Here is a 25,441-nt window from a genome sequence, read left to right as displayed (position 1 = left end):
AGGGTGCTATCTGAAAATGTGTCATTGTGGCGGAGTAATATTAACATTTTTGTGCTTTCACTGATGCTCGTTTGCTCTTCTGGCTGTAATGAGTGGTTGTTGAGTTACTGCCTTCTTCTCAGCTCAGAGTAGCCAAGCCATTCTTCTTTGGTATTAATGAGGTATCTTCACCCACCTTTCTTCCTCATTCTTTGCTCTGTTTGAACCTCAGCAGGTCATCCTGACCATGTCAACATGTCCAAATACAACTGATTAGATATTTGCGTTACCAAGAAGTCAAAAGGGTTTAATGAAATGACCTGTAACTGCTAAGCTAGGGTACTCTTTATAAATGAACTTAGATTTGTGATTAGGCAACTTAATTATTGTTAATGTTTTATATTAAAAATATCCTTACAAAAAATATTAAGCTTTTACAAGTCGTCATTACCTCTGTAACAAGAGTAGTATATTTTACAGATAGAGCAATAAAAATTGGTACCATCAATGTGAGCACAGTAGCCCCATCTGCTGGTGAAATAGCAGAGAAGCTTTATACAAACTTTGCCCTTTCAGCTGTTCCCGTTATGCCTAAGGGGTCACCACGGCGTGTGGATCTGATTTATTGTGGTGTTATAAATTCACAGGTTCACTAATTACAAATAATATAAAACTTCTTTTTAGTAAGAAATGTTGATGTCTCTTTATAATAATTAGGATATAGGAAAACACAGTTGAAAGAAAACACCCCTGACTTGTACTATACATCTGCTTTAGAGGAACAGTGATTCTACCTTGAATCCTGGGTATCCCGGTGAGCCTGGGATGCCTGAACGTCCTTTGGGTCCCTGGGTGGAAGAAAAAAGATTAATCTAAATTTAGCATACTGTACAGGTTCAAAGACTGATGGCTATCATGCCGTGCAGCAGGGGTGTCTGTATTGACAATAATATATATATTTTGTCATGAGTTAGAAAATAAGAGGATGCAGTAACTACTGAGTTTCCTATAGATATTATGAGGTTATCTGAAGTGTACTTCGAAGTATGAACTGTATTTTTTCTTGGTTTTTGTGGGACTTTTTGGTTGTGAATGCACATGAATATGATTATTAACATGGAGTAAGGGCAACAAATGTGTTGCTCTTTTTTTTCTATGATTTAAGACCATCAATTACATTTTTACATGAAACCCCAATTCACTAAATATAGGTAAAATTATATTTGTTTAAGAGAAAAAAACACATTTCCATTTGGCTCTGGTTAAAACAACAGCAGATGGATCTCCTCTTCTATGTAGGAAAGAACATGTGTCTATTATAAGAGGATAACTGTGGAGATGAAGGCAAAGAAACAATTACTAAGCCAGTTGAGTATTTTCTGTGGCACATAATTAATGTGAGAACTATTACTCTGTGCTTACAGTCTTACAAACCCTACCTGCAGTCCTGGAACACCGGGCGGTCCGTTAAACCCTGGAGCACCCTGCTTGGCGGAAACACAAACAACACCCACCACAGAAGAAGAGGAAATGGTGAGAGGAGTTCCCCTCACAAAGGGAAATTAGGAAGGAATTTCAAACAGTAATGTCACTAAATGCAGTGCAACTGAAGCCAAAAAGCACAGAGTCTTACTCTGCTCCCGGGGTATCCAGGAATGCCCTTTTCTCCATATTCTCCAGGATAGCCAGAGGGTCCCTGTGATTAAGCGACAAAAAGGAAGGTCTCCTGAATCAAAATTTCTCCTAAAATGCATCTTGCATGGTGGGCATGAAATCAAAAATAAACAAGCAAACTGTTTGAATACTTACAGGTAGGCCAGGTATTCCAGGGTATCCTTTAATTCCCTTTGGACCGGGGTCACCCTTTGAGAGAGGTAACGAGAGAGCAAAGTAAACAACAGCAAAAAATACATCCTTGTTACGCACTCATCCCCATTTGTTTTTGTTTCATTCATTGCTTTTAATATATCAGGCATCCTGTTCACGTATGGTTTCTTCTTTGCGCGGTAGAGCTTTAACCGGCATTTTGTGGATGAATTTGTAGAAGTGTTCCTGAGCCCATGGAATGATTTTCATGACTGAATCATTCCTGTTTTTAATGCTGCGCCGTCTGAGCGCCCAGAGATCACAGACAACCAATAGGAATTTTTGGATTCCTCCATATTCTCCAAATCTTTTGATATTATGTACTGTAGATGACAACATATTTTAAGTATTAATAATTTTATATTGAAGCACATTATTCTGAAATTATTCCACAATTTGCAAATTGTTGAACCTCTGCCCATCATTACTTCTGAAAGGCTCTTTTTACATCCAATCATGTTACTCACCTTTTGCCAGTTAACCTAAAATGTTCTTCCAGCCTTTTGTTTCCCGCATTCCAGCTTTGAAATGTGTGCAGTTCAAGTTCATTATTTTTCTTAAAATTATCAATTTTCTCAGCTTAATCATAAAATGTGGGGTTATAACAGGGGCGATTCTAGGATCAGAGCTTTGGGGGTGCTGAGCACCCAGAGAACTGCCCATCCAGGCAAGGTAAACTTTACTCGTCATAATGAGACGTCTTCCCTGTCTCTGTCAGTCCCTGCATCCTTAAATGTCTCCAGTTGTCCCGAGTTCCCTCTGACTGTCTCCTTGGTGCATTTAAACCCCTGTTCCTCCCTGTCCTCATCGTCTGTTGTCTTCATCTCCATAATCAGTCATCATAACTTTACCATCTCTGTGCAAGTCTGCAAATTTCTTTATTAAATCATAAGATTCTTAAATTCATCAAGTCTCTCTGTGCCTGGGTCCTCGTCACAAAACATGACATCATTGTTTTGTACATTTTAACACAATTTAATCCCCATATTTGTGAAAGAAAAGCAAAACACTTTTTTGAAAAGTCTGTAACAAAACTATCAAATCTGATAAAGGTTATTTAAATGCTGCCAAAGAAGAATGGATTGGAATTAAAAAAAAAAATAAAAATACATATCCTAACCTTAATTACTGGGGGAGAATAGTGAATGATACTCATAGTGAGTAAAAAGTAAACTGAGTGCATTTTTTGGACAGAGATTAACTTGTAAAGTGTATGTATAATATAATACAGATACATAAAAATACACTCCAAAAATAGAAGAGTCCTTGAAATGTACAAAATATTATTAAAAAATTAGAGGAACGGAGACACCTTGGCCTATGGTACAATGTATACAATGTATGAAAAGATCTTTACTGCAGATGCTACTATGGCTCTGCAGATTCTTTCTTTTCTTTTAACCTATGTCACCTCACCTTGAGGTTGGTAAATCTCTCACATTTGGTGGTCAAGTCTCTCAAGCATCTCTTTCTCAACTGACATCACAACAAGGTGCTGGAGTCTGCTTTGACCATGGTCCTTCTCAGCCAGGTATGGAGCTGACTCAAGACACTAAAAGACCTCTCACAGCTACAGCTGCTAACTGGGTTTGTTAGGGCAACCTGAATAACAGTTTTCAGTGTGGGGAAGATCTGATTATCCAGAAGATTGTACAATGTTAACATATCTGGAATGGCACCAGCCTCACTCTTGAGCTTCAAAATGTTTTTGGCAACCGTGACTTCCTCTGGCTGAAGCTCAATATGGTAATGCAGTGCCAGGGCTGACAACCCAGTTTGTTTTGCAGATTCTGTATAGCAGCTTTAATATAGGGAGAAAACAACTTCCAGATTGTACGAGTAAAATTTGTTGTTTTTTTCTTTGCCAGTTTAACAGTTTCTGTTTTGCCTGTCACTATTCCCTGACTGTTTCCTTACCTGGTTCTTCCTGACCTTGTACTTTCTCCTCATGTTCTCCTCTTTCCTCTCTCCCTCTTTGGACTGACAATCATACACAAATAGATTGTATTCAATTACATTTTTATAAAAAAAATATTATTAAGATCACTAATAAAAAAAGTCCTCTCTCAGTGTACTTTCAACCAAAAGGCAAATAACCAAACCACATGTACATCTAATAAAGGATATAAATATTGAAACACTGATCCAACATTATCCTTTATTGATGGATCATTTGATCTTACACTTTTACCTGAATGTGGCTCATGTTTTTGAAAAAACTTCCTAATATCCATTATGAACCTGGCTGTCTCTGTACACACACACACACACAACAGGAGTTATAAGGTTAATGAGTATCCAGTCAGTTAGCTAGTTAGTACCTTGAGTTCAATATGCACATATGAAAAAATAACCAGTTTCTCTCATTACATTTCAAACAGGACAGTGGTAACAACAGCAGGCTACGGACAATTTTAAATAGGCTATATAAATTTCAATGGGAGCAACAGGACGGTCAAATATCGCTGATTTTACAACAGAGCAGGACGGATTGTAGGGTAGCAAACATCATTGGAAAACACGTTTTCAACACTGCAGGTTACCTGGGTGTAATGTTTTTCTGCTAAAAAGAAACATGGTCTGACTCCTACCTAAATAGTAGGAGTCAGTCCTACTATATAAAGAGTAGGTCTGTAACTAGCAGTCAAAAATTAATGTGTACACTTACGTCTGCATTTTTATTTGGTTAGATGCAAACGAAATGGTGAATTCTTATTTGGATGGAGGCTCCATGATAGAGCACTGTGGGACTAAATATTAACAGTGTTAACAGAGGGACTGCATGTAGACTGAGGAATATTTATTATGAATTATTATAGTAATAATTAATTACTCAGACTAGAGCAGGGCGATATGACGAAAAATATTTATCACGATATACATTTGAAAATTTGCGATAACGATATAAGAGACACTAGACAAAATACTTATAAGTCCACAACTTTATTACTGCAAAAAAACCCAAACATACATCAATGTATTTTCACTTAAACAATCAGCTGTTTTTTTATGGGCATTAAAGTTATATTTAACCGTGCAAATGCAAATTCCTTCATGACAGTTTAACCAAAATGCATTTCCAGTGGAAATTGGCCGACATATCCTCAGCATAACTGTAGAATATCCACAAAACTTAAAAAGAGGTTATACCCACACAATACGGTACTGAAATGATACTGATGCTGGTGGTGAGGTTTCCAATACCGCCTTCACTGCTCAACCTTCAGACTCACACAATACCCCCTCCATATCTTTCCGTCTTCATCTTGGATGTAGCAGTAATAATCTCCCTGATCTTCTATCTTAGCCTGACGCAGTTCTAAGAAACAAATTTTATGACAGAACCCAGAGACTCGGCCATCAGCAGGTCCATTATGGTCGTCTCCGTAATTCTGCTTATGCACAACCTTGTTGTCTCTCACCCACCATACAGATTTAATCTTCGTGGTTGCTGGAAGGTAACATGGCAGTAGTGCATTTTTTCCCTCCTTCACAGTTACATTAAAGTGACCCAGAACGTCAACGTCGTGCCACTCAGACAAGAGCTTTCCCAAAACAGCTTCAGGATCTGTAGACAAAAGGCCAAGACATCTAACAGGTTAGAAGTTAACAGGACGTTAGCTCACTAGTTTCCACCTAAACATGACATACCATGTTCTCACTGAGAGATTTTTGAAACTAATTAAAATGTACAGCTCTGCTATCACTTCCAACATAAATGAAGACAGAAAACTAAACAGCAGTGGCGTTTGCAGGGTTACTGAAGTTGGACTACCTGGTATATAATGTTGTGCTATGTGATTGCTAGCGACACAGCTATGTTAGCATAACATTAGCACAGTGAAGCTGGAGGATGAACGCCAACTTTTTTTCCACTCGATAAAAGTTAACGTGAGGGATTTTGGTGGTCAGGGACAAATGCAATCGCATAGCAGGATGCTATACACGGGCCAAACTTCAGTCAGGAGAACAACTGAGATTATTCATCCACAATACGAGGTTAGTTATTAATATACTGCAACAACATGGGAATAGAACAGCTGTGAGAGAATTCAACATTAATGAATCAATGTTACGGAAGTGGAGGAAGCGCTGTTTTTGGCTTTTCCCATATTTCAAAAGTGCTTCATCTCTTTGCTGTGACTGTCACCCGGCATAATTTGCAGATAGTGGCTGTATCCCAATTCAGGGTCTGCAGCCTTAAAGGCTGCATTTTACACACAGCGATGCGACGAAGGCTGTCCCAATTCAAAGGCAGTCCTTCATTTCCTTGAATTTTAAGGATGTGGTAGTGTAGACTTCGTGGCCCAACATATCCCACAATTCATAGTGCAGCAGTCGGTGTGGATAATTTTGCCGCAGACGGCAGAAGCGGAGCAGCCGAAGAGTAAACTGATAAAAGTAAGTACTGAATAATATGTCACTTATTGATGTGCAAATGTTTAATAATGAAGAACATTAAAACATTACTGTTGGCCACATGCCGGTAAAGTTATGTGACATTAGTGATGTTTGTATTTTCAGCGTTTACTTTGTTTCAAAGCCTTCAAAATATACACCGTTCAATAGTCGACCTTAATCTTACAGAGAATGTGATGATTTTGTAGATAATTAAAGTCAGTCATATATCCAGAAACACAACAAGCTGAAAGTCAGTGATGCTGCTCGGTTTGCAGTCCTGAATATCACGGCACAAGCAGGATTCACTGCACTGTTAATGTTAGCTATGTTATATTGCTGCCTCTGTTCGGTGGTGTCGAGCCAAACGGACTTTTACGTGTGTTTGAACGAGCTGACGGTTCACTCGTTAAGCTGAAAGAAAGATGCTTTAATCTCAGGAGTCACACATGTGTCCACTGGACCATCTGGGAACTCTTCTTGTTTAGCACTCGTAATAACACAAACACTAAATCCTCCTTCTCTTGTGCTGTTTTGTAGCAGTGTGTACACCTGAGACTGTCACCTGTCTGTCTGTCCTGCACTCTCTCTGTTTCTTTCTCTCTGATTGTGTAATACAAGTATGAACATGTATTTCATAAGTTACACTTGTGTTTGAATCCTGCAGCTTATCACACATTTGATTTCCATGTGTGACAACTGCAAGTGTCCAGAGTGAGGACAGACTGAGGGACCCACTGCTGCACATCATCTGTGAGGCTTTGCACCCCTGATGATCCACCATGTTTGCTGCTGCCTGCTGCTGAAAGGCAGTGGGGAGAGAGGACACTTGGGCAGTGCATTTATTGCAGCATATAATGTGTTTTCTGGATACACTGCTGTTTTTTCAGCATTCAAAGATTGATGGCACCGTGTCAGAGCTGGCTATGAATTTCAGATGGATCAGGCCTTAAATTAACAAAAAAGTTATCAATAGTTCTTTTCATCTTTTCTTATTACCCACAGCTACATCCACTTCTGTCGGGCCTAGGCTACTCACTAGGGCTGGGCATCATCACTGATTTCTATAATCCATTCGATTCCGGTTTTCAAAGTCCTGATTGGATTCAATTTAGCCTCAGAAGGTCAGAAATATTATAATTCTGATCATTTATCAGTACTGATACATGTGAGACTTCATCAGAATTGTGAACATCACAGCAGATGCCTTTGTGTCAAAGTAACTGAAAATAAAACAGAAAAACATGAAGGAGATTTTCCTGGTCTGGCGTTTTATAGCAGATAACCTTAAAAATATTCTGCAATATTCTGCACTTTTGCATAATTTTAAGAAGTTTAAATTTCTTCAGTATTGAACAGCAGAAATTAGGCTTTCTTGTCCGAGGTCATTTAAGTGAAAAAAGAAAAAGAAAAGAAAAAGACAGCGGCCGACAGCGCTGTAAACAACGGTAGACTGGTGGGTAATAAGTGAATGAATAATGCAGAAAACAGAGATTTGAGACGGGAAACTGTTCTTGAAGTACACACAGAGGAGCTGTGTATGAAGTGTGATTTTTATCGTGGTGGAAGCAAAACAGCAAAAGTAAAAGGGAATTCATGACGACATTGATCAAATGTGAAGCGTAGTTTGCTGCTGGCTCGGCAAATTTTGGTTGGAGAGACAAAACCTGCAGCTCAGAATCAGTGCAAAAAAGACGTAAACACAGCAGAGCTCCGACAGTGTGTCCATGTTCGGGCCGTGGGGTGAGAAAGCCGAGAAAGACAAAGCTGATCCTGATGCGTCGGCTCCGCTCTGTGTTTACGTCTTTTTGTGGAATTCGTTAATGAATTGATATCGCTTTATTCAAGCTACTCAACTCTCTCTTCCACCTTCACTTTCAACTGGACCACGGCCAATCAGAGAGGTCCCGCCCCTGACTATCTCTGATTGGTTTAGGCCACGATAGGGGCATAATGTGTGTCTGTTGTTGACCACATGGAGAGTTGCAGAGATTTTTTTTTTTTTGTTACTCAAAAATATTTGGTCGCACAGGTGTGTCGCATTTGCGACCAAATTGGTCGCACTCTAGAGCCCTGAAGGATGTTATGTGTTTGTGTACTTTCTGACCAGTTTGACCCATTTAGCAGAAGTCAGCTTGTTTAAGGCTCTGATATCTATTCTGTATGAATTAAAGCAGTTATGACATGGTCTGATTTTCTCACCCAATAAAGGAATATTTCATATATCAGTCTACTCTTCATTTTATGAGAAACAGTTATCACAGCTCGTACATTTTCTTTTTATACATATATGTAAGCATTGAGCCAAATTTAGTAATGCCAACATACTGAAGGAACAACATTTGTCTCATATATAATACATCTACATTAGGGGTGCAACGATACACAAAATTCACGGTTTGGTTCGGTTCGATACTTTGGTGTCACGTTTCGATATTTTTTCGATACAAAAAAATGTTCATGGCTTTTTAATTTGTCATTTATTAAAATTATAAATATATATTTTAACTCAAAAGTACAGTTTTTAAATTTAATGTTGCTGAAACATTAATAATAATTTTTGTTTTTATCTGATCGAGACATCCCTCATCTCTGGAAAAGAGAGTTTATTACAGAGAAATGTCTCCTTCCAAAATAAAAGCTATACTATACGCTTCTGCTGGGCTATATGCTGACGGCTGTCTAAATGACTCGGGTAAAGTTTGCAGCATGCGTGCTTGTTGTTTTTGTCTGCTTCCACTTGTCTTTGCACTAGGATGATGTCGGCGTAAATGTGCAGTCATATTCGTTGTGTTCCCACTAGTGCTGTCAGCGTTAATCTCGTTAAAATGACATTAACGCCATAACGCCGCAAATCTCCATTAGCGAGTTACCGCGAGTTACATATGCGTACCGCGGATCGCCCTGTGCGTGGGACTGGCCGGCGTCAACACGTTAACAAGCTAGCTGCGCTAACGCACTAGTTCCCACCAATGTAATTGAGCACTGCGTGGCTCATCCGACATACTGTTTTACCTTTGTCCATGACGCGCTTACCATCAGGGTCATGCTTCACATGAAAAGCAAGATAGTTCCAAACGCCAGATCTGAATGAGGGTGGGGGAGGTTCAATTTCGGGTAGCGTTGAGGCAGTTGCCATGTTGCAACTAGCTTAGCTTCTGTCTTGCTAGCTTGCGCTGCGCTCAGTGGATCTGCACTCGACAGTGCAGCCTAGGCGGAGTAGTCGAACACAGATCCACTGAGCGCTCAAAACAGACAGCATCGTCAGAAGAAAAGTTGATAAAAGAAATAAAAAATTTGTATTGTTCGATACATATGCGTACCGAACCGAAAGCACTGTATCGAATGGTTCAATATCTATACGAGTATTGATGCACCCCTAATATACATATACACTGTCAAAGATACTTGTCTTTGAGTGAAGATTTAAGGTAATAGGACATATAAATAACTGCAACTTGAATCTTTACTGAAGCTCAGTATTAGACACAGAGTTCACTCACATGACTTTCACTCACATGTGCTGTACCAGTGTACCTGCACATGTGATGTGACAATAGAAGTGATTTGATTTGAGAGATCAAACTCACTGCTGTACTAACTTATAATGATTAATATAATAACTATAATATTGGCCATATCATATTTACACTGACTTTAGTCTCATGAACAACATTAACTAATTGTTATTTACTAGCTAATCTTAAATGACTGTTCAGTACAGAAATGAAGCCCAACAATCATGTTTTACAGTCCTGTGGTCTCAGCCTCAGATACTTAGTAAATCACACAGAGCTCGTGTAAAAACAAACAAATGAACAAAATATGTTCTTCCTCATTTCTGTCAACCACACGTTTCCAGCTATCATGGTTGCTAGGCAACCTGGGCAGCGCGAAGGAGGCTAAACCGTCCCATTTCACAAGCCTCGCACTTCCGGCCTTAGCGGTCTTTGAGTACGCGGCCCTTGAGGACCGTTGAGGCTGCGTACTTTAAAAGGCTACACACCCTGAATTGGGATACAGCCAATAATAATGGTTGTAGCCGCTGCGATGCTTTCGACCAAAACAGGCGTAGCTTGATGACATCAACAACATGCGCTATCACGATAGAGCGGTATAGTCAAAATCTCTATTGTTGGCCAAATTTATATTGTTTCTATTGTATATCGTTTATATCGCCCACCCCTACGTTCCACCAAAAGAACGGGCCCCCCTGGGGGCCACCTCGTGGCCTGGTACAGGCTCACCAGCACAGACAGAGGATAAAGTGTCAGCTCAAAGTTCTGGCCTGGTGTCATTTTGTTCTAAAACAATCACACAATCTAAAGAGTACCTTTGAATCCTGGAGCTCCATCAGCTCCAGGCCGTCCTGACAAACCGGGGGTACCAGGGAAACCAGGATCACCCTTAGGCCCAATGGAACCTTTAGGTCCCGGTGCACCCGTTGAACCAGGAGGACCAGGAAGTCCAAGACCAGGTTCACCCTGTCACATATATAACCAAAAAGAGCGTCAGGCACACAGGGAGGGACGAACAGTACAGTTTAGGACAGAACAAGAGGCATTTAATGAAAGCTATTAATGCGTAACAAAAACTATAAGCCATAGTCATCACAAAAATGTGTTCAGTTAAAAAAGGTCCATGGGGACATGTGTTGCTTAGAGAAAATTGCTTAATATAAAAAAGCTGTCATTTTCAAATTGTAAGGATTCTTTTATCCTTGTTATTTTAACCTTTTACAGTTAAATAATGTTAGTAAAATTGGTATTCACAATTGTCTATTAAATATATTAAAACATATATATACACACACCTTTGTACCAGGAAATCCTGGCTCACCGGGACGTCCATCTATCCCTGGTCTTCCTGGTCCTCCAGGGGCACCTGGCTGCCCACCAACACCTGGGAATCCTGGAGGAGGAAAGAAGTGAGTGTGAGATGAAGAAGGTAACAATGATACAAAAAGCAGAGAGTATGTAAGGAAGTACTCGGAAGAAGTTGTTAAAGAGAAGAGAATGTAAATAGAAGTGGACAAAGGAAGACAAAAAAGCAGAGGTAGAAAGAGCAAAGGAAGACAGATAGAGAACTGTTTATTGCTATCTTTGCCTTTTGGTCCTGGAGGTCCTGGCAGTCCAATGCCTGGGATTCCAGGTTCACCCTTCGCTCCCGGTAAACCGGGAAAACCAGGCTGTCCAGGCTGACCTGGTACACCTGACAAAGGGAACAGAAATTAGGCAATCTGGCAGCATGTATGTTACTTTAGATACTGTGAATGGAAAGTATATTATTTTACGACAAAATAGTGACTCGTGTACCTGGTGAACCAGGCTGCCCAGGCTCGCCATCCCGACCTCTTTCTCCTTTGGCCCCTTTCTCTGTCGTTGTCTGACCAGGTTCACCCTTAGTTCCTTCATGATGACAAAATGCACAGATAAAAGGTTGGACGCTTTCAGTGAGCAGACAGCAGGAAAATTGGACATGAAATGGATGTCAAATAGCCTGTGGGAAAAATCTATGTCCATTCTATTTTGCTATGCTTTCTTTATGGTAACTTAAGTAAAATCATTTTCAAAGTTCAGTATCAACACCTCTGCAGGAGATTTTGGGCAGGATGTGGAAAAAAAACTTTTTGATGCAATGAACAGTACATTCCAATTCAGGCTATAGCTTGACGATATACTAAGCTTTAAAATTTATAGCTAGAACCTCAGAGATAAATAATGTGAAAATATAAATTAGATCAACATATAATTTACTTTGCTGTGTTTTGAGACACAGCACTGGTCTAATTTGGTATGGTACAGTGGGGGAGATAAGTATTTGATCCTCCTAGAAGTCAAACAGAATGTGGCACACAGATTACGGTCAATAAATAAGATACAGCTGATCTGAGCTTATTTTGTGTATAAAGCACACCTGTCCACAGAATCTAAATTTTCCATTCCGATCTTTCCATCACCATGGGCAAGACGAAATGACCATCAAAGGACGAATGGGCTAAAGTGTGATTATTAGGAAATGGAGGACATCAACCTCAGTCTGGAGCTCAACACAAGGGGTAAGGATGATTGTAAGAACGGTGATTGATTACAGGGCAGGAGGAACTTGTTAATGATCTGAAGGCAGTTGGGGCCACAGTCACCAAAAACTACTATATGATAACTTATGGCAAAGGGGTGGGAATAAATAAGTGTGTACTTCTTCCCACTCCCTTTCAACATGTAAATGAATCAGAATGGTAGCAATATTGAAATGTACTGACTTTTGTATAGTATTTTTTTCTCTCTTATTTTCTTTTCTAAATGTATATTGTTACATGGTTGAAATAAATTAACAATCAATCAATTTACTTTGCCTTGTTTGGTATCATCCTTTTCAGCACAACCTCACGTGTCTGAATTTACAGTTATGTTTTTTGACATTTTGACATACTGTACTAACACAATTGATCTAAAATCAGACAAAAAGCATAAAATCAGAGTAGAAAAAGTTATCGTTTTTACTGTAACAACCACAAACATGTTTAATGAATCATATTTCATAACTTTAAATGCAAATATAAATTGTCAATTTTAAAATCGTATGCACAAGTTTTACAAACAACAAAGTTATCTGCATCCATTTACCTTTTACCTGGATTTTTAAAATAAAATTTTCAAACTATTTACAGAACAATCAGCTGTTCTTCAATAAGATGCCACACAAATTATTTGTGCTACTCCAAAAAAATAATTTCTGTCCACTATAAAGGAGAACATCACAGCCTGATACCTGCAGGTCTGACAGCAGCAGGTGTATCACTCCTGTTTCTACCTGGAGACAGCAGTCGCCTCATTGCACTGCTGCTTAAAGCTGTAGCATCCAGATTACTTACGTAGTCAGCTACTTCCGTGCAACTGATATAAGATGCGGTAAGCTGAAAACAGCTTCAACCGTCTGTTTGTTGAAAAATAGTAACGGACCGCATTTTCTTGTTAGTAACTGTAATGGCGTTGTAATGATAGGAATAGTAATTAGTTAGATTACTCGTTACTGAAAAAAGTAACGCCGTTAGTAACGACGTTACAAGTAACGCCGTTATTCCCATCACTGCTGGTAACACACTATGCTGTAATGGGTTGAAATTCTTGAGCAGGGAGACCCACACGGTCTCAGATGTACAGGCCGTCTTAGGTTGGCCAGTGAACATCTAAATGAGTCAAAGACTTGGAATAAAGTGCTGTGGTCAGATGAACCCAAAATCAAAATATCTGGCATCAACTTGACCCACCATGTTTGACAGTGCTAGAGCAGTTTTCTGCTAAGGGCACAGAATGACTTTGCTGCACTGAGAGGCCATTGGACTGGGTCATGAACCATAAAACCTTGTACAAGAAAGTCTTTCCCTCTGCCACTAAACTGAAGATTAGTCATGGATGTGTCTTCCAGCATGAGAGTGACCCAAAACGTACTGACAAGGCAACAAAGTGGTGGCTAAAGAAGAAGCACATTTAAGGTCATTAAGTGACCTGGATAGTCTCTAAAACTCAGTCCTGTGGAGGGAGTATGTCTGTGAAGGTTCTCAGTCATCCGGGTCCTCGTGGTCTAAGGAGATTTCCAAAAAATCGGGAAATATAAGTAAGTAAGTAAGTAAGTAAAATTTATTTATATAGCACATTTCACAGATAAAAATCACAAAGTGCTTCACAATAAGATCAGACATACAAGTTAAAATTAATTAAAAGCCCGTTTGTATAAAAATGTCTTCAGCTGCTTTTTTAAGGAGTCAGTAGAGTCTAGACAGCGTAAAGACAACGGCAGAGAGTTCCACAGCCTAGGTGCCAGTGCCTGAAAAGCCCGATCCCCACATGTTTTAAACCTAGTACGTGGGACCACCAATAGCCTCTGACCTGAAGACCTAAGTGCTCGGGATGAAGCATGAGGTTTCAACAGTTCAGAGATATACTGGGGAGCTTCACCGTGCAGAGCTCTAAAAGTTAAAACTAAAATTTTAAAATGAACCCTAAAATTTACAGGCAACCAATGAAGAGAAAACTGGAGTAATGTGTGACCTCTTGTTTGTGCCAGTTAAAAGTCTTGCTGCGGCATTCTGTACAGTCTGAAGGCGATCCAGAGCTGATTTGTTGAGACACGTAAAAAGACCGTTACAATAATCCAAACGAGAAGAGATAAAAGCATGAATAATCATCTCAAGTTCTGCCTTTGACACCAGTAGTCTGAGTTTAGAAATGTTTCTTAAATGATAAAAACAGTTCCGGACAAGTTGTTTAGAGTGTTTCTCAAGAGACATTGAACTGTCAAATATAACACCCAAGTTTCTGAGACTCGACTGAAATGAAGGGTCTAAGAAACTGATATGCTGCTTAATTTCTGAGAGCATGTGATCAGGTGCAATAATCAAAGTTTCTGTTTTATCTGCATTTAACTGAAGGAAATTGTCATTTAACCATTGTTTGATTTCTGACAGACAATTATTTAAACAAGACAATTTATACAACTCAGAAGCTTTGAAAGAACAGTATAACTGAATGTCATCAGCATAGAGATGATAAGAAATATTATTGTAACGTCTGATAATGTGGCCTAGAGGCAGTATATACAGCAAAAAGAGAATCGGACCTAAAACAGATCCTTGAGGTACCCCAGAAGGCAGAACTGATGTTTCCGACAGCACATGATTCATACAAACAGTAAAAGATCTCTCAGATAGATACGACATAAACCATTTTAAAACAACACCAGTAATCCCAAATAAGTCCTTAAGCCTATTTATCATGATGCTGTGATCAACAGTATCAAAAGCAGAGCTGAGATCCAACATAACCAGAATGGAGTACTCTCCAGTGTCTGCTGCCATTAGAATGTCACTGGACAAAGCGGTTTCAGTGGAGTGCAATTTGCGGAAACCAGAATGGAAAATGTCCAGAAAATTGTTCTTCTCCAAAAAGTTGTTAAGTTGTTCTGCAACTGTTTTTTCCAAGACCTTTGACATCAATGGTAATTTTGATATTGGCCTGCAACTGCTTGGAAGAGATGGGTCCAAATTTGGTTTCTTTAATATAGGTTCAACAATAGCTTGTTTAAAATAGCTGGGAACTGAGCCAGTATACAGAGAAGTATTAATTATTTCCAGAATGCAGGGGCCAATAGAGTCAAACACACTAATGAAAAATGATGGAGGAAGTACATCAAGGTGGCTTGAAGTCAGTTTCATTCGACCAAGCAGAGCACTGATGTCCTGTAAGGTAACAGGAGTAAAAGAGGACCAGGTATCAGAGGTAAGCAACGTGTCAGTGTGATACTGAGAGGATGATGGAGAAATATTAGACCTGACAGCAGCGACCTTATTAACAAAATAGTTTAAAAAGTCATTACAATCAGATTTAGTATAGACTGGTACATGAGGAATATCAGGAGAGACAATGTTTTTAATTGTATCAAACAATACTCTGGGATTTTTCCTTTTTGAAGCTATTAGATTAGCAAAATATTCAGTTCTGGCATTTTTTATCATGTCATTAAGTGAGAAAATTGATTCCTTGAGATGTACCCTATGGACCTCCGTTCTAATTTGCGACAATATCTCCTAAAATTTCGAATATTTTCATTTATCCAAGGACAGAAATTTGAAGAATGGACAACATTTAGTTTCAGAGGTGCCACTGTATCTAAGATAGATTTACATTGATTGTTAAAAGACAAAATAAGTGAATCCATATCATTTTGAGCCATGCAAGGGACAAACATGGCAGAAAACCTTCTAGCAGCATCCTGGTTTATAATCCGCCTTTGGATCATCAATTTAGGAGGTGAAGGATCCACGTAAAATGACAAGTTAAAGAATATACAACTATGGTCACTCACATGGACATCTTCCACACATACATCATGTATATTTAAACCCAGGGAGAAAACAACATCCAGAGTGTGGCCCTTTGTATGTGTGGGGCCAGAAACATGCTGCTTAAAGTTAAAAGACTCAATGATAGTGATGAGCTCAGCAGCAGTGTTACAGGAAGCGTCATCAATATGAAGGTTGAAGTCTCCCAATATTACAACCTTCTCCAGTTTAATGATCGATGTCAGAAGGTCGTTAAATTCAGTTAGAAAGACCCCAGCAGGTCCAGGAGGACGATAGATTAAAATACAGTAAAAGGTTTTCAGAGAACCGACCTTCATCATCTGTGACTCAAATGAAGAAAAGAAGTCCGAGGTCATCAGTTTGCATATGAGTCTGTCCTGGTAAACAGCAGCAAGTCCTCCACCACGTCCTAAAAGACGCGGAGTTCAATGACAGAACAGCCAGACGGGCAGATTTCATTCAAGTGGACATAATCCTTTTTTTGCTGCCACGTCTCAGTCAGACACATAAGATCTAAAGACTCTTTAATAAAGAGATCATTTAGAATAAATGATTTGTTCTTTATAGAGCGAACGTTAAGCAGGGCGAACCGAATTGATGACGGTCTATCTGCGGAATCTACAGCTGACTGCAGCGGTACTTGAATTAAACACCTGTGCAAACCTGTGGACCTGTCGGGCAGGGCGGCGACTCCAGAGTTGGAAAAAACCTTGATCGATGAGCAGACGTAGCTGTCACCAGCAAAACGGAAAATGGATGACGGACACAGAGTGAGCAAACTGCTTTCGAGCCATGGGGCTCGGGTCCCAGGCTTCGGCGTAACATCCCCAGCAAACGACAGGAGAGTAACTGCTCGCAGGCACCGAGAGTAACCCCACAGCCAAGAAGCTAGAATCCGGTACCTTCTCCGTTTCACCTGGACGCCGGCCCTCGTTCCCCTTTTTCGTCTCTTGAGGGTGGAAATGCCGGGGGTTGTGCACAGTAGCACGCACTCAGGTGAGGAACACACCAGAGGAGGAGGAAAAGTTTTTCTGTAGCTGTCCCAGCTGTCACAGTAGATCTCCATTGAGTTTTTAATGTTTAACAGTGTATCCCGATCATAAATTAAAGCAGCAGAAGCAAAGTCAGAACACAAAAGAGCAAAAAGTATATTGCAAACGACAAGTGACGACAGTGAAAAACTACACTGTCACCTCCAACAAGCTGTAGCAGCGGCGGCAAAGCCAAACACAGGCGCCATTGCTGCTGCAATTTATTTCAATGTCACAAAAATGTCCCAAGAACACAATTTAGACTCAAAATCTATTTACATGAACTATAATAATCGCTCCCCGGATATGCTACAGCACAACACATCAGGTAATTTTGTTTATTTTATTATGAATGACTAACTTGTATTTCATCACAATAGCTCTCATTGAATATCTATCTATCTATCTATATATATATATATATATAAGGATAAACGTAAAATGATTTTTTTACCCGGTGCACCAACAGGTCCTGATCTTCCTGAGACACCCTGGATACCTTTCTCTCCACGAGGTCCTGGATTTCCAAAGCCAGGAAGACCTGAGGGACCCCTGTCTCCTGGATTACCAGGGAAACCTGGCTCACCGGGGAGGCCTCTTTCTCCTTTCACCAACAATGAGCCCTGTCACAGTTGCAAATACATTAGTTGGGGTTAGAAGGGTTTGGGTTAATTCAGATAAATAATAAACAGACTGAGTGGAAGTCACTCACAGGAGCTCCTTTAGGCCCAGGAGGCCCAGAGGCTCCATCACGACCAGGCGCCCCGTCCAGACCGGGCAGACCAGGTGGTCCAGGGAAGCCAGTGTCACCCTTCTCTCCCCTCAAACCATTAACTCTGACGGGATCACCTGGATCTCCCTTCTCTCCAGTGAGGCGGGGAGGCGGGGAGGACCAGGAGGACCCTGGAAAGGAAACAAGCAAGATGTCTTGATGCTCAATCATCCAGGTAGGGAAATCCCCCAAAATTGATTCAGTTCACCCTGACGTAGCCTTTTCAATGGGAAAAACTTAAAACTCTACGTCCAGATGAACAGAATCAATTTTTTGGGAAAGAAGCAAGAGGCAGGGACAGGGAGGTCAAACAGAGAAATTAAATCAAAGAATACCAAAGAAATAATGGCGTTTATTATGAAATCTTATTTTTCTGATGAAAAAAAATTGTGAGCAACACATTAATTATATCAGTTCCACAATGATAATTACCACTTTCGGAAAGGAAAAGTAAGAATACTCACGCTGGGGCCGACAGAGCCAGGTGTTCCTGGAAAACCTCTGTCTCCCTTGAAACCTTGGGCGCCTTGAGGTCCTGATGAAGAAAAAAAGAAGGACCATAAAGACGTCTGTCCTGAGGTCTACTAAACTTCAATATCTTTATTGTCACATTTAAGGTCCTGTCAAACCTGGAGAAAGGAGGTTGACGTTTCAGTGTTATTTGTTTTGTTTTTTTGCGAAAGATAATCAAAAAGTAAATCTCAAAAAATGGTCTTATTCAGCCAAAAGCCAAAAGCAAAGAAGAGCCATTAACTAGTTTACATAAATAATAATTGTATCCCTTTATTTCCTTTTCAGTAACCCTAAATTATTCAATTTATTCCAACCTTTCCCCTAAATGTATTATTGTATTTTTAATCTGTTATTCTAGACCTACACCAGTGCATTTAGGTTGCACCATCTCATCTATAATGTCTGTTTTTGAACTTAAATTGGTACCCGGTATAAACTAGCTTTAAAACTAATGCAAATAATAACTATGCTTGTTATGTGCCTGTGTGTTTTCAGCTCACCTTGTACTCCTCTGTCTCCTTTGAGTCCAGGTGTTCCAGGTAAGCCAGGTTCACCTTTAGGCCCCACCTGATTCCCTATTGGCCCGCCAATCACCTGATGGGATGTTAAAAAGAATTAAGTAAATTCACAAGACTCACATGGACTAAACTATACAAAACTTTGCAAATATCCTTAAATGTTTTTTTGTAATATAATTTTTAAAATAAAATATTTTAAAAAATACAACAGAATAAATCTAAAATACAACAACAGACTATTGAACCTAAATCAGAGACTATGATAAATATTACCTCCTTATGGAAACTTTCCTCTTTTTAAAACACTTCCTTATTTTAAGCTGTGTTTTTAAAAATGTAAAAAAAAAGTCTCATAATTACAGTTTTCTCATGGTTAGCAGGACTAGTGGACTTTGTATACTGAATAGTCATCTTTAATGGTTCATCTTCCATTGGGAGTGGGTAATTCGTATTACACACACACAGTTTAAATGTTTTCGGTGTTGAACAGTTGAAATGAGGCTTTCTTTTTGCCGGTAATTAAAAAAACAAAACAAAAACAGTGGCTGAAAACAATGTAAACAACAGTAGAATGGTGCATAACGAGCAAGCAAATAATGCAGAAAATAGAGATTTGAGATGGGAAACTATTCTTGAACTACACAAGTAAGCACAAGCACAAGTAAGAGGGAATTCATGACAATGTTTATCAAATGTGAAGCTTAATTTTGATCGTCTTTTGCTGCTGGCTCAGTTAATTTGGGTTGGAGAGTGACAAAACCTGCAGCATCAGAATCTGTGAGATGTTGGCTTTCAGCCCCGACGGCGTGTCATTGGGTGAGAAAGCCGACATCTCACTGATTCTGATGCGTCGGGTCCGCGCTTTGTGTTTACGTCTTTGTGGAATCCGTTTACCTGCTCTCATTTACTGTTTTAGCTGTTTGGTGGTTGTTGAAATGAAAGCTTTAACCTGAGATTCTGAAGTTTCTGGCAAAATACATTTATATTTAAAAATCAATTCAGGATTTAATTAATCGGCATCGCGTTATTCAACCTAAAATCAATTTTAATTGGAAAATCAATAATTAAAACCCAGCCTTACTGTATAGTAACCATCAAGTATAGGTTGCCATGGAAATATTAAGCTGTCTGGATGTAATTCACTGTGAGTTTTTTTTTTCCTCCCACACGCTGCGAATGCATCACTAACCCCAGAGATTCAGACTCGTCAGACCATTGCCCAAAAGGTGGCAGTACTACGAATTTATTCCACCAGCTGAAAAGTCACCCACTACAAAATTAAGACCATCTTAAACTCCACATGCAAATGTCTCCTAACACACCAAAGAAAACTTCAAATAAACCAGCTGTGAAACGAGCTACCAGCTATCAGCAAGAGGAACAGAGAAAAACGACATGATTCCATGTTATTGTTTATCGAACGTGAAGCACATTTTCGGTCTTCTTTTGCGGCTGGTTCAGTGAATTTTGGTCGTGGTTTGGTTACATGAAGCTGAGTGACCTCATGGATTTTTGTTTGTGTTTAGGCACATTTTGCGAAATTATGTAACTGCTCTTTTAATTGTTTTGTCGTTTTTATTGTGTTTAGTGGTTGTGGAGATGGTTTATATGAACTTCAGGTGAAATTCAGAGGTCTCATCCCTTTTGCCCCCAATACTGGGAGCGTTGGGGCTCAAGACATATCATGTATAGTGATAAAGCCAAAAAATATTGTGATATTAGATTTTTCCTCATACCGCCCATCCCTATTTTCCATTCCACTCCTGTGTCCTGTGATCATGCGTTTGGGTCCTTATCTTGCCTGCCACGCAGCAGACTCTGACAGCTATGCTTTTACTGCACTGACAGTGTGCTTGGGCTCACTAACAATGAATCAGTGGATCAAAGTCTGGTGGCACTTTTCAAAATGAACTACAAATAAGTGAATAAGCCTCCAAGGTCCAAGGAAAAATGGTTAATTTCTTTATATTTTTGAAGCAAACTACAAAGAAATGAAGGATGGCTTGGGATATTTGCACAGCATTGTATTTATGTAAGTAGACAATGAAATGGTGCTAAGAGTTCAAGTGTAAGACAAATATTCCACAAATAATGAAATATAAATTCTCATTCACCTGCCCTGGTGGACCCGGGAATCCACGATCACCTTTTTGTCCCTGAAATGAAAAAGAGTGATATTTACACAGTTCACGGCATTACCGTTTGACTCGTAGAATTCAAAATATTCAGAAGAAACTTACTGTCTCACTATCCCTCCCTGGAAGACCAGGCTGGCCTGTCTCTCCAGAGGGCCCCTGAATGTGACAAAAAGCAATACAAGAATGTTAGGAAAAGGTTATAAGACATTTTAGAAAAGGACTATAAATTGTGCAGTTTGTTGGCAGAACTCACTGGGTATCCTGGAGAACCAGGATCACCATCTTTGCCTGGTTTTCCCTGCAAAAGGGGGGAAAAAACATGGTGATCAGGCTTTGCACCAACGGGGACATCTCCAGAGTTGAATATTGAAGCATTACAAAATTGCAAAAACTGCACATCCTCCAGTGGCCACTAGAGGCTGACTCCCAAAGGGAGTCAAAAATTCTGAGATTGACTCCCTTCTTAAAATGTCCAGTTTTACAATAATAAAAATGACATTCATATCTCTGTTAAATATAAATAATTAACTCATTCACTTAATTGAGTTAGGCCTGTGGTCAGGTTGACATCCCAACACATGCGACTGGAGTCAACAGGTGTCTGCAAGGTCTTGTTCATCATTTCAAAACGTTACACCGGACTTCATGACTGTGTGCACAGTAGAATAATGTGTATGCGTTCATAACTACCCTGTATTCACATCTATGAAGAGCTGTTTGAAGGTTTACCCGGAGTTTTGGGCTTATTGATAAGGTTTCAGTATGTTTTTAAAAGGCTTGGAGAACATGTTCTACAAATACATACTGAACATACAATCTGGTAACAGTCAAATGAACCCTGCATCATAGATCCCTTTTGGTCTCTTCTTACTGCTTCAACCCAGGAATTCAAGCTCTGCTGTGTCTTAGCAGTCTTGAAGGAATGACATGTACAAACTGAAATATTGGCAAATATGTTTGAGAGTTCCCTCTTTGCAGAAAGTTTCACTTGCATGTATACACACAAAAAAGCTGAGAGAAACCCTGTAAAATAGTCAGATTGTTTGAGAAAGTTGGGGAACACCTTTCCTCTTTGCCTAAACCAAATGTCAGAGATGAGGTTCCAGACACTCTTGCACTTGTACACATGTTAAGGGCTTTAGAATTGAGTTTACCTTTGAGCAACAGACATATTTTAGCAACACAGGGGCGATTACGTAAGTTTAGTGACAGGATTTGCTTGAAATTCCAGTGCTGTACTTACTCGTTTGCCCGGCTCTCCTGGTTCTCCTTTTTCTCCTTTCTGCCCACCATAGGGACCCTACAGTGAGATAAAGAGACATATAAACACCACAGTCACCATCAAGAAGACTAGATACTCCACTTCTTCCAACTTGCAACTTAAATGTTTTGTCTGTTTTCTCGAGGGACTCTTAATGTGTGAAGGTAAATTTGGTTCAGGGGACCGGAGATACTTACAGGAGGTCCCGGTAAACCCTGATCACCTTTAGGGCCAGGAGGTCCTTGGTCGCCCTGCAGAATAAAGAGAAAAAATCAGTATCAGTGCAGAAGGAGTTTAAAGTTTGAACCAAATCTATTTGGCTGGTTTGGCATAACAAGTCAATTAGGCTACGTTCACACTGCAGGTCTTAATGCTCAATTCCAATTTTTTGATCAAATCCGATTTTTTTGTCTGCTTGTTCACACTACAAATAAAATGTGACAGCAAACGCGCTCTAGTGTGAACCCTCGAAGCGGTCCGCATGCGCAAAAGAAGACCTCACACACAACGCGCTCTGTTTAGACCCAGACCAAACAGTATTGTTTGACTGATGGCCCTTAATATAAATACTTGTTTCGGACTTTACGTTTCTCAATTTTGCTTTAAGTTATAAAGTTATTTTGTTATTTACACATGGGCTAATAATGATCCTTGTTGTTTATTGCTGTTTTAGAGGAGCAGTGCTTCAAAGGATAGTTTCAGATTTCTGTCAGAATCTGCAGATTATACAGTACAAATAAAATGTTCACGTTTCTCCATTGTTGTCTTCCCAACAGTTTCACTAACATCTACACTGGATGGCCAGGAAGCGTTCGCGATGTCTTCTCGGGTGCTTCTCCGGCGCTGATAATTGGCGTCTGTCTTGTGTCAGTGATGTAAAAGACGGATTTAATGCGACATGACCGTTCAAACAGCAGTCACTTTCTACAACATCAGATATGTATCGGATTCAGTACCACATACAAAAGTGACCCAGATCGGATTTGAAAATATCGGATTTGTGCCGTTCACACTGTCATACCACGATCGGATATGGGTCGCATAGGGTCAAAAAAGTCGGATTTGATGCACTTTCGCCTGCAGTGTGAACATAGCCTTAGTCCTTCTCCTCTTTAGTCTGGAGGCTTTGCTTCAGTCCAATTTAAATGAGTTTTGACTTAAAGAAGTTGTCAGTGTTGGGACTAACGCGTTATTAAGTAATGCGTTACAGTAACTACGTTATTATTGTGGTAACGAGCACAGTAACTAGTTATTATGCCAAAATCAGGAACGCGTTACTCGTTACTGGGATTTAGATAGGCTCGTTATTCGTTACTTCGTGTGGTGCTATCGCGGCGCTTCCACAGATTCAGTAATATTAGCAAGTGGTGGAGGCCAGCAGGTGGATGATTGAAAGTGGAGGCAAGAGGAGAGACCCGAGGCGGCCGCCGGTCCGAGTATCAGGTGAACTGAACTTCAGGTAAGAAGTTATGACCTGCAGTCTATCGGAGTCAGATATAAACCAAGTTTAGGTGGAGTTTATTTTCGTTATGCTGACTTTTTCGTACTGCGTGCTAGCTAGCATGACTGGGTTTCTATACAGCTGGGTGGGTGCTATGTTACTGATGTTGAACTTTGTTTTGTTCATACGGTTAATTATTAGAGTTGCCAACCGTCCCCTAAAAAACGGAATCGTCTCGTATTCAGAGAAAATATTACGCGTTTCGTATTGAGGTGAAAAGGAACACAGTTTGTCCCGGACTTCAGCTACAATGAAAAACAGACAAAGTTATTGTGTGTCTTTGCTGCACTGCTGCCTCTTCTCTCATTCTCTCCCCCTCCCTCTCCTGTTTCTACTTCAATCATGGATCAATGATCAGCTGATCGGCTTTTCTCTCTTGTTTGTTTATCGCCCACTTTGCGCCAGAAAGAAGAAACCAGCGGATGTCGCGTTAAACAACAGCAGCACGTTTGATCGGCTGTTGTTAGAATTTATTTAATATTACTTTCTAGTATCAGCTGATGTTTGCTGGAGCCACAGCTGTAAAAGCTGCTGGTCATGATGTCGGTTTGGTTATCTGGTGAGAGGGAAACATGAAGATGAAACCAGGAGATGTCCTTACTGAATCATCAGAGCTGAACAGGTGATGGAGAAACAGGTTTACCTTTTAGGTGACATGAATGAGTTGAAGGGAAGTTATGAACTGTTTCTGAGAGACAAATAACACCAGGATCCTTTTCTATGTAGCTGACAGCTGGTAACTGTGCAGGGCCGGATCTAGCAAAGTGTTGCCAGGGGGCCAGGTAGGGCATTAACAGGGAGAGGGGGGCACAAAGAAATACTTTCTTATTCTTATTTAAAATGTCTAGCTTTTAAAAAATAATTACCTGAGTCTTACAACAAACGATTGATAGATCATCATCACTGTCACACTGTCTTGTAATGGTGGGCCGGTCTCTAGTCAAAATGCCCAGGCCGACTTTTTGTCCCAGTCCAGCCCTGTATGCAGCTCATCTGCAGTCTGGTGTTACCTACATCTTCCTATTTGGAAAGCAGAATTTTCGAGTTCTGAGTACAATCAAAAGCACCACGACTGCATTTTTTGTGTTGGATGTAAAAAGCGCACATAACACTGTGACGTAGGCTAGAATCATGGCGGCGGTCAACGACGGTCCAGGCGTGGGATTTCTCTCGTGGAAATATGCACATTATCTTTTCCTTTCTATTGGTAGGTGGCACAGTGCACTTGTGGCAAGTAAGCAAGCTAGAAGACTGGAACTCTCGCTGGGTATCCAGTTACGGAAGCAACACATTAACAAGAGAAGTCTGAGTAAAACCAAAGTTACTTTCCCTAGTAACTAGTTACTTTGAAAGTAACGAGTAACTTGAAGTAACTGAGTTACTTTTGATGGAAGTAACTAGTAATGTAACTAAGTTACTAATTTAAAGTAACTTACCCAACACTGGTGTTTGTGGATAATGTCAACTTATGGTTGCTTCTTTTTCTTTTTTACACAGTAGAGCTTCAACCTGCATTTGCAGCTGGCAAATTGAAATGTGTTCACAGACAGAGATTTCTGTGAGTGTTTCTGTGTTTTTCAGCCTTGACTTTTGCACACAGAG

At 39.9% G+C, this 25,441-nt stretch overlaps 1 protein-coding gene and 1 pseudogene across 1 annotated transcript in view; both read right to left on the bottom strand.

Annotated features, from left to right (window-relative positions):
- LOC134623005 (collagen alpha-6(IV) chain-like) overlaps positions 1–11,094 on the bottom strand; it is a 42,940-nt pseudogene extending 31,846 nt beyond the window's left edge.
- A 6,762-nt stretch (positions 11,095–17,856) lies between these two features.
- LOC135932704 (collagen alpha-5(IV) chain-like) overlaps positions 17,857–25,441 on the bottom strand; it is a 91,012-nt gene continuing 83,427 nt past the window's right edge. The window contains exons 10-17 of the mRNA XM_065470291.1: positions 22,536–22,589; positions 22,321–22,377; positions 21,331–21,375; positions 21,180–21,233; positions 21,054–21,095; positions 18,922–19,015; positions 18,373–18,443; positions 17,857–18,039 (exon numbers count right to left, since the gene is read on the bottom strand). Coding sequence (XP_065326363.1) covers positions 17,959–18,039; positions 18,373–18,443; positions 18,922–19,015; positions 21,054–21,095; positions 21,180–21,233; positions 21,331–21,375; positions 22,321–22,377; positions 22,536–22,589 — 498 coding nt within the window. The 3' untranslated portion in view covers positions 17,857–17,958. The remainder of the gene's footprint in view (positions 18,040–18,372; positions 18,444–18,921; positions 19,016–21,053; positions 21,096–21,179; positions 21,234–21,330; positions 21,376–22,320; positions 22,378–22,535; positions 22,590–25,441) is intronic.

This window comes from Pelmatolapia mariae, linkage group LG3_W, assembly GCF_036321145.2.
Source record: "Pelmatolapia mariae isolate MD_Pm_ZW linkage group LG3_W, Pm_UMD_F_2, whole genome shotgun sequence".
NCBI classification, from domain to species: domain Eukaryota; kingdom Metazoa; phylum Chordata; class Actinopteri; order Cichliformes; family Cichlidae; genus Pelmatolapia; species Pelmatolapia mariae.
Note: the sequence above shows the minus strand (reverse complement) of the source record. Positions and strands in the feature narration are given on the sequence as shown.